The 11,983-nt window shown below is 41.7% G+C and overlaps 1 protein-coding gene across 2 annotated transcripts; it reads right to left on the bottom strand.

Moving 5' to 3' along the window:
- Positions 1 to 379: 379 nt before the first annotated feature.
- KIFBP (kinesin family binding protein) lies at positions 380 to 11,950 on the bottom strand. 2 transcript variants are annotated; one of them, XM_058841579.1, is made up of 7 exons: positions 11,582 to 11,950; positions 9,197 to 9,295; positions 6,025 to 6,104; positions 5,728 to 5,911; positions 4,521 to 4,605; positions 2,644 to 2,756; positions 380 to 1,905 (listed from the first exon to the last, which is right to left on the bottom strand). In XM_058841579.1, exons 1-7 carry the CDS (start codon positions 11,927 to 11,929, stop codon positions 1,027 to 1,029), a joined length of 1,788 nt encoding a protein of 595 aa, XP_058697562.1. In that variant the 5' UTR covers positions 11,930 to 11,950; the 3' UTR covers positions 380 to 1,026. The 2 variants fall into 2 exon arrangements, with proteins under 2 accessions (XP_058697562.1, XP_058697563.1); XM_058841580.1 differs by having other exon boundaries at positions 2,644 to 2,753.
- Between the last annotated feature and the right edge of the window lie 33 nt (positions 11,951 to 11,983).

Below are 11,983 nucleotides of genomic sequence, written 5' to 3'. Positions count from 1 at the left end.
TGAACTCCTGCACAAAGTCACACCGTGCCTTCACTTGCCCCATGTCCCCTGGCATCTCTGGCCATCATCTCTTACCATGCAGCTGGACCATGTGCTCTGCCTGCATTTCATCTAAAACAACTTCAGGGAGGTCCCAACTGCAGCTCCTGCTCAAACAGCACCTGGGCTCCCTGAGCAGCACGAAGTAAGAAGCCACCCATGGGATCAAGCTGTGTTAGGCAAACATCTGCAGCACCAGAGCACGAGACCTGTAACCTGTGAATGCTCTACAGTGTATTAAGAGCAGGGTATCTCCTCCCACCACAAAGAAAGCTTGCTGCTTTCTTGCTCTGGTTTCTGGCACTACAATTGCTCATGTGTTTTTTACTGAAGACACTCATATGGAAACACTTTCACAACTTTTTATTTTGGCCGAAGTTAAAATGTATATTGTTTCTTAGCAAGACACAGGAAACAGAATTCCAAGGACCCTGAAGAAACATTTAGCCAAGCTAATCCATTTATTGAGCTTCTATTAACTAAGTTTTGATTAACAAGGGAAAAGAACAACAAGCAAAATACAAAATAAATACTGAAAACAAGTTCCCTTCACATTGATAAAGTTCCCTGGGGACAGGCATTAAAAGAGATAAAATGCATTCTAGTTGGAAGAACGTGCCTCAGGTTTATTAGAAAAAAATTTCTTAGAGAAGAAGATTCTCTTAAACTATTTTCATACAGCACTATACTTAAAAACTGAATCATACACCAAAGAAAAAGCTGTGAGGGAGAAAACGTTGATATTTACATATAGAACACACAGTACAAAGCATTAGCTGGACTTATACTTTACATTTAGAGTTTACACCGTTAGTGAGGGTGAGCTATGGACCGGGAGAGCTCAGAGTTTTCCACAGGGTTACACTAATGCAGGCTCTAGGTGGATGTCCCTGCAGACACCTTACTTCTATCAATCAGTACTGTGCCACAGCACTGGCTTGGACAGGTAACTGCTCTGACAGTGCCCATTGCCTCCAAGGCAAGTATTTATACAAATGAAGACAGCTTTGTTCTTAGCCTCTCCATGCTTGCTGGAAGAAGATTCACCATCTCCTTACTGAGTTCTAGTTCAGTTTCAATGGCAGGGACAGCATCTGGATACTTCTCACAATAGTCTACCAGAAATGTGTAATATTCCAATGATGTCTGCATATTTTCCAGTTGCTTTTTGCTATCTGAAGTAATAAGCTTACCATACAGTCGTGCAATATGAAATTTAGCCACCATTGCAGGGCGAAGAACATCTTCCTCGAGTTTTTCAGGAAACACCTTATCAGGGTTCCTCAAAGAATCCAAGAAGAGTTCATAATACTTGATTGAAAACTGAGCCAGAGAATTAATCTTTTTAACTGTGTGCGAGTCTAGTTTCTCTAACCTGTTACCAATAGCCACTTTTAAATCCATCATCTCATAATAGGTGTCAGCTAGTTCACACTGAAGCTGCCTACAAATCAACAGGTAGTACTGGGGGTTCAGGTCTGCATAGATTGGCTCCAGCATGTCTATTCTACGCTTGTGCATTTTGCAGCGCCTCTCATAGTCTTCTTCAAAGAAAGCAAGTACTTTAAACAAAGCACTGTGATCCTGAACAATTTCAATATGGTCAGTAACATAACCATCAACCTGAAAGAACTCTTTTGCTTCCTGAACATAGTTCTGACCAACCAGGAAGATTTCTCTGGCTTCTTGAAAATCTAAAGGGTATACGCTGCTCACTTTCTCCTCCATGGCTAAGACAGAGTCACATATATCACTTGTCCCAAAAAGGACAGCTTTTTTCCTGCCCTTCTCTTTTTCATCCTCTTCTTTTTTCCTTTGGGCTTTAAGTTCCAATTGCCTGTCTGGATCCAGCTCTCCTATGTTATCCTGAAATGAGAAAGCATGCTAATTAAAAACTAATCTGGCTTATAAAGACAGACTTACACTGAATCATTTTGAGCCACCTTTGAAATATAAACTAGTGAGCAACAAGACAAAAGAGAAATCATGAATATATGAAGCCTTATATTAACAAAGAAATCATGTAAATCATATTATCAATTCTGAAAAGACATAAAATTAAGGTGGTTCAGTCTCCCTACCCCGTGTGACAAGACAGCCAAAGGAATAAATGTTAAGCCCAAAGGCTCTGCTTCACAAAGTGCTTCAGCAAATGTTGGTTTAAACATCTGAAGAAATACTTAAATGAATTAAGTGAACTGAATCAAATCTGAATTAATCAAATGCTTGAACGAATGAGAACATCAGCACAGAAAACTGTTGCATATTAAGACAATGTTCTTACTAGCAGTTAAATAAGCAGGAATCTGTCAAATCAAGCTGCAAGAAAATGCAGCAGAGAGGAGGAAGATTTTGTGAAGCTGCTGTAAAAGCAATGCACTGATCACTCTGTACAGAGCTGATCCCCTATCTGTGATTACTCTTAAGTGCAACATTTAAGTCAAAGCATACCATGAAACACATGAAACTGCAACACATTTGTTGCTTCGTTCACTGGGACATTGCTTATTCCTTGTTACCAACTGCAAATTGATTCCTCTTGCAATCAATGCAGACTTAGTTTGCTGTTAGACAATGACAGCTACAGAACAGATTTTCTGTTACCTCAAGCAATTTTCGAGCGCTTTGCAGAAGATTCAAGCAATACTTAATCCAACACCTTGCAATTTCAGCTTTCCTCTCTGGAAGGTCCTGTTGGTCTGGCTCTGTTTCATCTGCTGAATGGACATAAACACATAAAACTTTAAGAGAAGTCCAGCACTCCAGGAAGACTCTCAAATGTTACATGCAAAGAATATACTTGTATTTAATTTTCCTCATGGTTAGACAGAAACATGCTCCCCATGTTAGTTTATGTAATTGTTCTGTAAACTGTCATTTCTGGTAGAAACCTGTATAGATTAACATGGATCTGTCACATATGAATCTGAAAATAAATAGATCATAATGTATCTTTAAAAAGACCTTTCATCTTCAAGATGTTTTACTGGAAAAGGTTTCCAGGTCTCTTTGTAGTAAGAGAAAGGAATCAGGATAATTTATTTTCTGAGATTCAGCTGTCTGTCCAGCAATTGTTTCTGAGGAAAAGGACATTTGTATTGCAACGGGCCCAGACTTGCCACCAAAAAAGGGAACAAAATAGGGGAAACTGCCTTTGGCTAAGCTACCTGGTACAAACATAAAATTTATTAGCCCTACAACTTCTGTATTTTTCTCCCTGAAGTCTCCCCACTATCATAAATAGCAGCACTGCTGATGTCTCAAGATAACATTTTCATAAACCAGAATTCAACGAAAACTCATTTCCCAGTGTCTATGCAGAAGGCAGTGAGTTATCTGAACAATGAGAGGACATTCCTACAGGACAGCAGCGCTTCTGTTCAGCAAATAAAAAGCCAACTTCAGACTCAGACCCACTGCACTCGTTATCTTTCATTAGAGCAAAGGAATTTCTTATGAAGAAATTAAGAATTGTTGCTAATCTAAGAAAAGGCACATTTATTAATTATGTCTGTGTTAGTTCATATTCCCATTAACATGATAAAATGAATGTGCTTGAGAATGGCCAATGCTGACTGTGTACTGGCCTGTCTGTAAGTTATAACCTTCTGCAAGTTCACAGCCCAGCTCTCTGTCCCATGAAAAGGAAGAGAAGGTAGGATAAGCAATTATTCACCAAAACAAACAGGATTATCACTACTCCTGTGTGGTGCAGGAAGAAGTCAAGATAGAACTTAGTTGACTCAGACTTGCTCCCTATCCACAAATTAAAGCTCTATCAACTGGAAGCTTCCACTTGCCCAAGACAGACATAAAAGGGTGTGCTGTAATTAAAGACTAGGCCTAAAACAGAGCACTGACACTACCATGGAACCACAGGTCCTTAAAGCTAAGGTCAGTTCTCTAAAAGTTCCTTCTACTGCTATTCACACTGGATTGCCAAGTTGTTCCTTTGCATCGGTGCCCAGACAACAAGGAGGGCAGCTACAAAAACAGCAACTGATGAGGCTGCAGCATCCAGCAACAAAAGACAATACAAGTACCTTCTGGATTTGGGGTTTTAAAAGCTGCAGTTTTGCTCCCCCTTTTAAAGCTATTCCCAGGAAGCATCTGGTTTGGTTCACTGAATGACTGCCCTCTGATCACTGAGGCAAAATGCATTTTTAGCACATGTACAAAAGCCAAATGGGTGAACAGAGACACTGCCACTGTTGAAGTGGATATTGTTTTAAATTCCAGCTTTATTCTGGTATGCTTTCTGAAACACCAGAAACAAGCACTTGAGTTTTTAGGGTCTACAGCAAATCTTGAGCTGTAGTAGCTGTAGTAGCAGTCACTTTTCAGAAACTTTTAACTTTATTGGATAGAATTTTAGGAAATTAACACTGGGGTAAGTTTTGTACACATTGTTAAGCTTCAGTTTTAAACACTAACACATAATGATGCTTAATCCACAATAAGCATCATTTTTATAAACTTACCATCTTCAGCAGATGGCACCTGTCCAGCTTGGCTAAAGATGACGCTGGCTGCTGCTAGACAGTGTCGAGCCTCCATAAAGCATTCCTGAGAGAAACAGAGCAGCATTTAGCACTGGTGAGAGCAGCTCAAGCATTGCTGTCACTTGGCCAAACCCCTCACCTCAAAGAGTGAGCATACATGGCCACAAGGGAAACGACAGAACTGAGAGGCTCTGAAGCATATTCCCCAGGCATTGCAAGAAAACACAATTTTTCCACACCTACTGCCGAATACAATATTTTCTAATTGTTTTTTTATTTCTGTAGCACAGCCACAACAGCAAGCCTTGCCTTGAATATTGGCTATGCACACTGAACATTCTGACTGTTGTGTTCTCTGCTACTCTGGCTGCCCTGAGGTGAAGGAAGTGATGCCTTGTGGCAAACACCATCACGGGATGTTGGTGGGAACCAGCCGGACATACAAGTCAACACCGTGAGTCAGATCTAGATTCCTTTACCCATATTTGGCAGTGCAGTGTTAAATAATAAATGCTATCAATGCATCAGAAAGAGATGGAAATGAGAGGAGTTACTATTGAAATTAGCATGAACTGCCTTAGGAAGGGCAGGAATCTTTTTAAGCATCGGAAAAGAGCATCTAAATAGCCTGGAATATAGAAATTCCTAAATAAAGCTGAAGCACTTCCTAACAGTAGATTGTTTAGAATCAACACACACGTGGCAAGCAGCTGCCAACTCACATGTTCACTTTAATGTTCACATAGGTCCAAACAACTCTTGAGTACATGCTAAGGTACAAAGGACAATAATTTATTGTAAACAATAAGCCATACCTTGGCTCTCAGATGCTTTTTGTTAAGAGGACAATATAAGAAAGAATCTTAAATTAAATTATTATAACCCTAAAGTTTACTTATGAACATGACATCACATCACTGCTATATTAGCTGTATTAGCTATAGAGCTTTTCTCATGTCTACACCCCTGTTAATCTTCCCCACAGCCATTGCAACACCAGAGGAAATGCACCATGTCCCCTTCAGAAAAAAACTGACAGAAGCATCTTGTGCTAAACTTGTGGTTTCATAGGAGCACATTTTTACTTCATCAGGGAGCTCTGTCTCAAACAGCTGTTTAAACAACTGTTTTAGTTGACAGTTACATTAATGGTACAATTACAGCAGAAAAGCACTGGATATATTACCTTGGAGAGATAGTACTGAGACAAAGTGGCAGCATTACGTGCCCATTCCACTGGGTAGTAGCCACAGTACTCCAGCTGTCGTTTCAGAGTAGTGTGGCAATACTGAGCAGCCTTCTCAATCATGTCCAGGTGCTGGTAGACTTGTGCCAGGTAATACAGAGTATGTGTGTAGGCTTTTTCAAATCTGGGAAAAAAACAACAGTCTCTTTAGATTTATTTTTTTTTCTCCCTAAATACACCCTCATAATCTTTTTTTAAAAAAGTAATAATTATGTAAGTATGCTGCTTAACACTCACCTTTTGGATCTTTCTTGGTCTGTGAGTTTTTCTTCTTCCGCCATGAAATGTTCACTGGGATCCAGGGGAGGATTTCCATCCTGCCAGGGTACATGACACATTCATCAGACTACATTTCTTATTCTGTGGCACGGTGCTCCCTCTCCTGGCTGCACATCATTTACCATTTGCCAATCCCAAATTAACAAAGCTTTGCTTAACCCATTCTCAGTGCCACTTCTCTGGAGCAATTCCACAACACTCAGGAGATTTAGAGGATGAAAGTCACAATTCCACACAGAATGACAAGGTTCACAGCTTGTAGGAGACTTCTGCTTATGCACTCAAAAGCAATGCATGCTGCCTGCACCTGAGATACTCAGCCTGGATTCTACAGGACTCTACTGGGCATCTTTATTTTGTACAATAACATACTGGGTTTGGAGGCATCAATTTAATACCAAGGATGCCTTCAAGTGTGAAATATTCGTTTGCCCAGCTGCATTGATCAGTAGCAAGAAAACATCCTGCAGGAAGTACTGCAGAGAACATGAAGTGCAGAGTGCTCAGCAGAGCTGCTGTGAAGACTAACTTTTGCAAAGCATCCACAAGCTGGCAAGATCATTTACTCAGACAAATGAGACAACACACATCATCTTTGGAGGATGAAGCTGCTAAACCTTCCTATCAGGCATAACCTACATGCAACTTATTAAACATGGTAGTTCCCACCATTAGAAGCACTTTTTGTTCTTTAAACCACAAGTTTTATCAGAATCCTTACACAGACAACCATACACCTTCAGGCACTGCTGTATCCAAATCTGCCTTAAGACAATTGTCACTAATGTTACCAGACAGCTCACGGGCAACCCCAACAGATCAACACTGCTTATGGCACAGCTTTATTAGCCTGTGCTTATCCCCTTTCCTTTGCAATTGTGAATAACTTCAGGTGCCAATTTTAACACTTCAAATGAAGCCATCTTTTAAAGACAGCTTTTCTCCCATTACACAGCGCATCCTGGAGGGTGTCCAATGTGTCTGCCAAAGCCCAGGTTAGTGTGCACCTTGTCTAGCCCCTTCCTAATCATATTTCTTTCTTAGCCCAAGAGAAAAGCAACAAATAAAAATCAGTTTCAATAAATACTTTTCATGAGTTAATACAGACTTAGGCAGGAACAGAAACAAGGGCAGAGAATTCACTCACTTTACAGGGAAGAACACATGCTGTGTTTGGACTGCTTCTCATTAAAAATCCCTGAATGGGCTGGTTTACTTGCTTTTAATAGAAGTGTTTTACTCATCCTAAAAAATGAACAAATCTTCCTGAAACAGATAGTGACAAATAAACTAAAGCATGTTTAACCTACCAGAGGCAGGTAGATTTTTGTATATGATCTTTTAATCTGTAGGTTTCTGTTTACACCTCATTAGTTTTTAAGAGGTGAATTTGTAACTCCTATTGTTTTCTTTAAATACAGATGTTCCAACAAGATTTGGAGTATATTCTGGCAAGACTAGAGTTATTCCTGCACCAGAAAGAACTTAAATGACACAGTAAGCAAAACTCTTGCCTCCTTCCTGTATCTACAGATCTATCTCTGATATCGAGCCTTATGCCTTTACTTACCCTCAGAAAGAGCTCTCCAACTCTCCTTTCTAAGTGGACTTCATTGGCCCAAGCTCCTTGCCTTGGTTTTGCTTTAGAGGGGGAAACCACCCTATCCAATTTGTAAATTAATTAGACCCAGTCAGTAAATAACTAAATCCACCAGCTCAGGAAAATGTCTCCATCATCAGCAGCTTACCAAAGACTCCCTGACAGGAAGGCTTCCTGACAGCCTAAAAATGGAGAATGTTAAGAAAAGTATATTCACATATTTATAATTTCTGAAAGACAAATATTGACATCATTGCATAAATCTGTAGTTTCTTCTAAAAGCATAGTTATGTGTGACTAATGCCTTGAACTGTAAGTGGCAAATAACGTTCGGGGAAAAAGTGCAGCAAGCCATCAACAGGTTTGTATAACCCTAGTCAGGCAGCAAAGCTCCAGAAGAAATATTCAGTAACCACTACTAACAAAAATTTAAAGTTTCAGAAAAGTCTACAGTGCAAATGTGAAGTATCTGGCAGCACTTTAATCCACTATATCATAGTATTAGTTTAATTTCATAATCACTGGAGCAAGTGCCAGAAGCTTTTGGCAGTCATGTGATTGCTGAGGCTGGGTATAAATAACAAAGCTGAACATCAGGAGTTAATTAGAGAGTCTGTAGAGTGATGCAGCATCTCTGGTTAGCCCAACTGACCCACAGGGCAGGAAATAAGCTTTTCAGCACAAGTGGGGATTTCTTCCAGATCTATTACCTCTCCTATCACTGTAGGCCAGCATGGCTGCAGAGCTGCAAAGAGGACAGTAACCAACCAATAAAGACTTGCCCATTCTAATAATCTCCACAAGTATAATTGGGACTCTAAACCAATTTCATGGTAAAACTTGAACTGAACCTGTAATTTCATGAAACTAAGGTCTGTCCAACCTATTCAGCTGTCCTGAGATGCAGCTACTGCTTCTTGAACGCCATAAATGTTTTTTAGCTCACTCCAGAACTGTCCCTGAGGCAAGTCAGTGTAGGAACAGCTTTGCAAAGAGCTTAAAAATAGCACAAGGGAGCCTTTGTAGGATACATAGCAGAATCCACAGTGCAAAAGGTTGTTTAATATGCATGAGAGTGTTAGCTGTCTGTGAGACTGTCCTCTTGGATATGGAACTAAACTACTTGCCCCTGCAAAACACTACACAGTCAGAGCAAACCATGCAAATATTAGTTTTGTTTCCTTTTCCCACTGAAAGCAATGGACATTTTTATTGCATTTCCAAGATAAGACTTAATAACAGTCCTCATTAAAATCCAAATTCTACCAGGTGTCAACTTTGGATTATTAAAGGGCTTCCAAAAGGAACCAGTATTTTTGAGCAAAATTATTTTCTATGTTGAAATTAGCAAGCAATGCTCTAATTTGCCTTGTCCTATACTGCAGGACAACTCGTATCACTTGCCAAAAGTATCACAGCAGCCAGTATAAAGCACAGAAACTCAAAATTCCACTGCATGTTTATTTCAAAGATTACTTAACCTGCAAGTGGCAGGTGAAAGCAAGACCTGCCATGACATTAACACAGTACCTCTTTCATGTATTGATTATACAAGGCTTCTGCAGATTCCAAGTAAGTTTGTGCAGTTTCAATTTCATCCCTTTGAGACCACAGGATCCCCAGATTATTCTAAAGGTAAAAGAAAAAAAAAAAATAGTCACATTCCATTTACATTACACATTTTTTTCCCAAACAATTGATCAGTCTTTATCCTTATATGTGTGAGTGTTCCAATACAATGGATTTCAAAAAGCAGAAATCGTGCCCACCCATTTCACTGTGAGTTGCTCAAAAGGAAGAGGGCTTTCACACAGCAAATTTCACATAAAGAATAAACCTCACAGTCCTTCTCTGTTTACACTGCTAGATAAGGACTAGCATGTTCAAATAATGAGCTTTTTCCACAGGGTGTGTTCTGCATCCAGTTCATACAAATATCATAAAACCAGACAAGAAATAAGAAATTTGTTAACGACTCCATAGAAAAAAATAATAGGAAAAAAAATATGCTAGGAATGAATGCTTGTATATTTTCAACAATGAAAGAGATGAAAAGCACCTCTGAGACCCAAAAGCTACAGATTACTGCTTTCAGATTTAAGTTCAAGCAATGTACATGGCAACTTACTGAATCTGTGAACCCAACTTGGACAAAAAGTGCATCTAATTTTGTTAGTAAAATGAAGGTGTTAATAATAACCTATGTCTGATGTGGTAACTTAAACCCTAGGCAGTGCTGTTACAAAACTCAAGAGGGCTAAAAAAACCCCAAAACCTTCAAAATAATTAGAATGTGTAGCTGTACGCCTGTGTATGCCTGTGTCCCTTTCAATTCCATTCTACTATTTTTGTAAGAAAGCACATCACATGCTGCTTATGAACTGAAACACTTTGCCGAAGGCCATTCAGTGGAACAGACCAGATTCCATTAGACACAGACTGGGAAACACAATCTTATGCAAAAGCTCAGAAATCAGCTCAGAAGTGGAGCTAAAGAAAGAGGCCCAGCAGGAAAAAGGAATGCTGCTTCTTACAAAATAGCAGTCAGTGCTGCAGCAACACACTCCAGACATCCCAGAAGGCAGAGAAGTACTGACAATCACTGCTTTTAAATCAGAAATGGTTTAAATTAAGCACTCAAACCTGTTAGCCCTTGGGACCAAGGGCTGAGGGTTCATTTCCCAGCACTGGGCTCAGCTCCACACCTCAGGACAGTGCCAGGTAACAGCAGACCCATCACTGCTGGAGCACAGCACTTCATATGCATGACAAACTTCATCCTGCTGCTCCTGAAGGCCCCCACACAGTGAAGTCCACGCAGACTTTGGGCTAACAGAGAGAAGAGCTGCTTTCCAGCACACCAATTCAGAAGCACAGCGGAACCTCTGCTCCTGAGCCACATCCTCCCAGGAACATGTGGGAAGATGTTATCTTATTTCAGCTGGAGCAATCTCCTTGCCTTACAAAGGGTGACAGGTTTGTAGCAGCGTGTCCAAACCCTCACACTGAAGGACAAGGAGCAGATGTAACCTCACTGCTCCAGACAACTCAGCTAATTTAACCAGCGTAGAACAAGCATTGTTCCACTTGCACCTTTCCACGTCAGCCCACAATTCCTTGACAGTTTGATAAGGAACCCCTATGGAGCCTTCTCTAATTAGGGCAACCATTTTTGACAGAGATATCTAAATAACTGCTCTATTTCATGTACATCCAGAGTCAGATACCAATACACACCAACTACCATGAGAGATTGCTCAAGTAAAGGCCCTTCTATGAATCTTCATGTAGCAAGAACTAATTTTGGTAATAGCATTCCCTTCTTCAGAATAAAGAGAAAATATTATTACTTCAAGCACCAGCAAAACTGTATTTACACATCTGGGACAAGATGTAATAGCTTAAAATATAACAGGCAATGCTGGAAAGCAAACAATTTATCATTTCAGGATAAAGCATCAATAAAATAATCTTCCCAACATCACTATGACAACCAATGAGCTAAGGAATCACAAATAAATTCTGGACGTAGTGAGGTCTTTCACTAATTTATTCATGCAGTTCTTACAAGTTTTGTCTCAGTCTGTCCAGAAGAGCACGCTGCTCTGTCAAAAGCCATTTTCAATGAGAATATATTTTTGATGCTCTGCACACCCAGAGGCATCAGCAGGAGGCTCAGAACCAGAAAAGCACCCCTCCAGCAGCCAGCACCTGTGAACGATTCCTTCCAGCAAGAAGTGAAGGCCAGGGCTGCCGTGTTTATTAGGGTAAAAGGAGCAGCACCTGCCGGGACAGGGCAGCGCCCTGGAGCTCTTAGCAGCCCATTGCAGAGCAGCCGGCTCAGCCCGCAGCCGCAAGGCCCCGCTCCGCCTCAGCCCCCCGCCCCATGGACACGCCGTGCGGCCCCCAGCCCACCTGGGCCTGGATGTAGAGGGACACGCAGTCCGGGGAGAGGCGGTGCGGCTCCAGGAGCTGCGTGCAGCGCTGCAGGTGCTCCTCGCCGGCCGACAGCTCCTCCGTGTCGGTGTGGTTGACGCCCAGCTCGTACTCCAGCACGGCCCGCCGCACGGCCAGCACCGCCTCGCCGCCCTCCTCGGCGGCGCTCAGCAGCTGCTTCACCTCCTGCAGCAGCGCCCGAGCGCTGTACTTGGAGCGGTACGGCTCCGTCTCGGGGTCCTTGAGGGACTCCACGGCCGAGAGAGTGCGGGCGGCGCGGAACTTGGCGCACACCGCGGGCCATCCTCCGCCCGCCGCCGCCGCCATCTTCCCGCTCGCCCGCCCCGCCCCGCGCGCGCGCGCCCGGCCCCGCCCCGCCCC

Source organism: Poecile atricapillus, chromosome 6 (assembly GCF_030490865.1).
Source record: "Poecile atricapillus isolate bPoeAtr1 chromosome 6, bPoeAtr1.hap1, whole genome shotgun sequence".
Lineage (NCBI taxonomy): Eukaryota > Metazoa > Chordata > Aves > Passeriformes > Paridae > Poecile > Poecile atricapillus.
Note: the sequence above shows the minus strand (reverse complement) of the source record. Positions and strands in the feature narration are given on the sequence as shown.

Coding starts and splice junctions, on each gene's coding strand:
- KIFBP (XM_058841579.1), bottom strand. CDS start 11,929: ATGGCGGCGGCGGCGGGCGGAGGATGGCCCGCGGTGTGCGCCAAGTTC. Junction 5,912..6,024: donor GACCAAGAAAGATCCAAAAG/GTGAGTGTTAAG, acceptor TTTTTTTCCCAG/ATTTGAAAAAGCCTACACAC. Junction 1,906..2,643: donor GCGCTCGAAAATTGCTTGAG/GTAACAGAAAAT, acceptor TTCTCATTTCAG/GATAACATAGGAGAGCTGGA.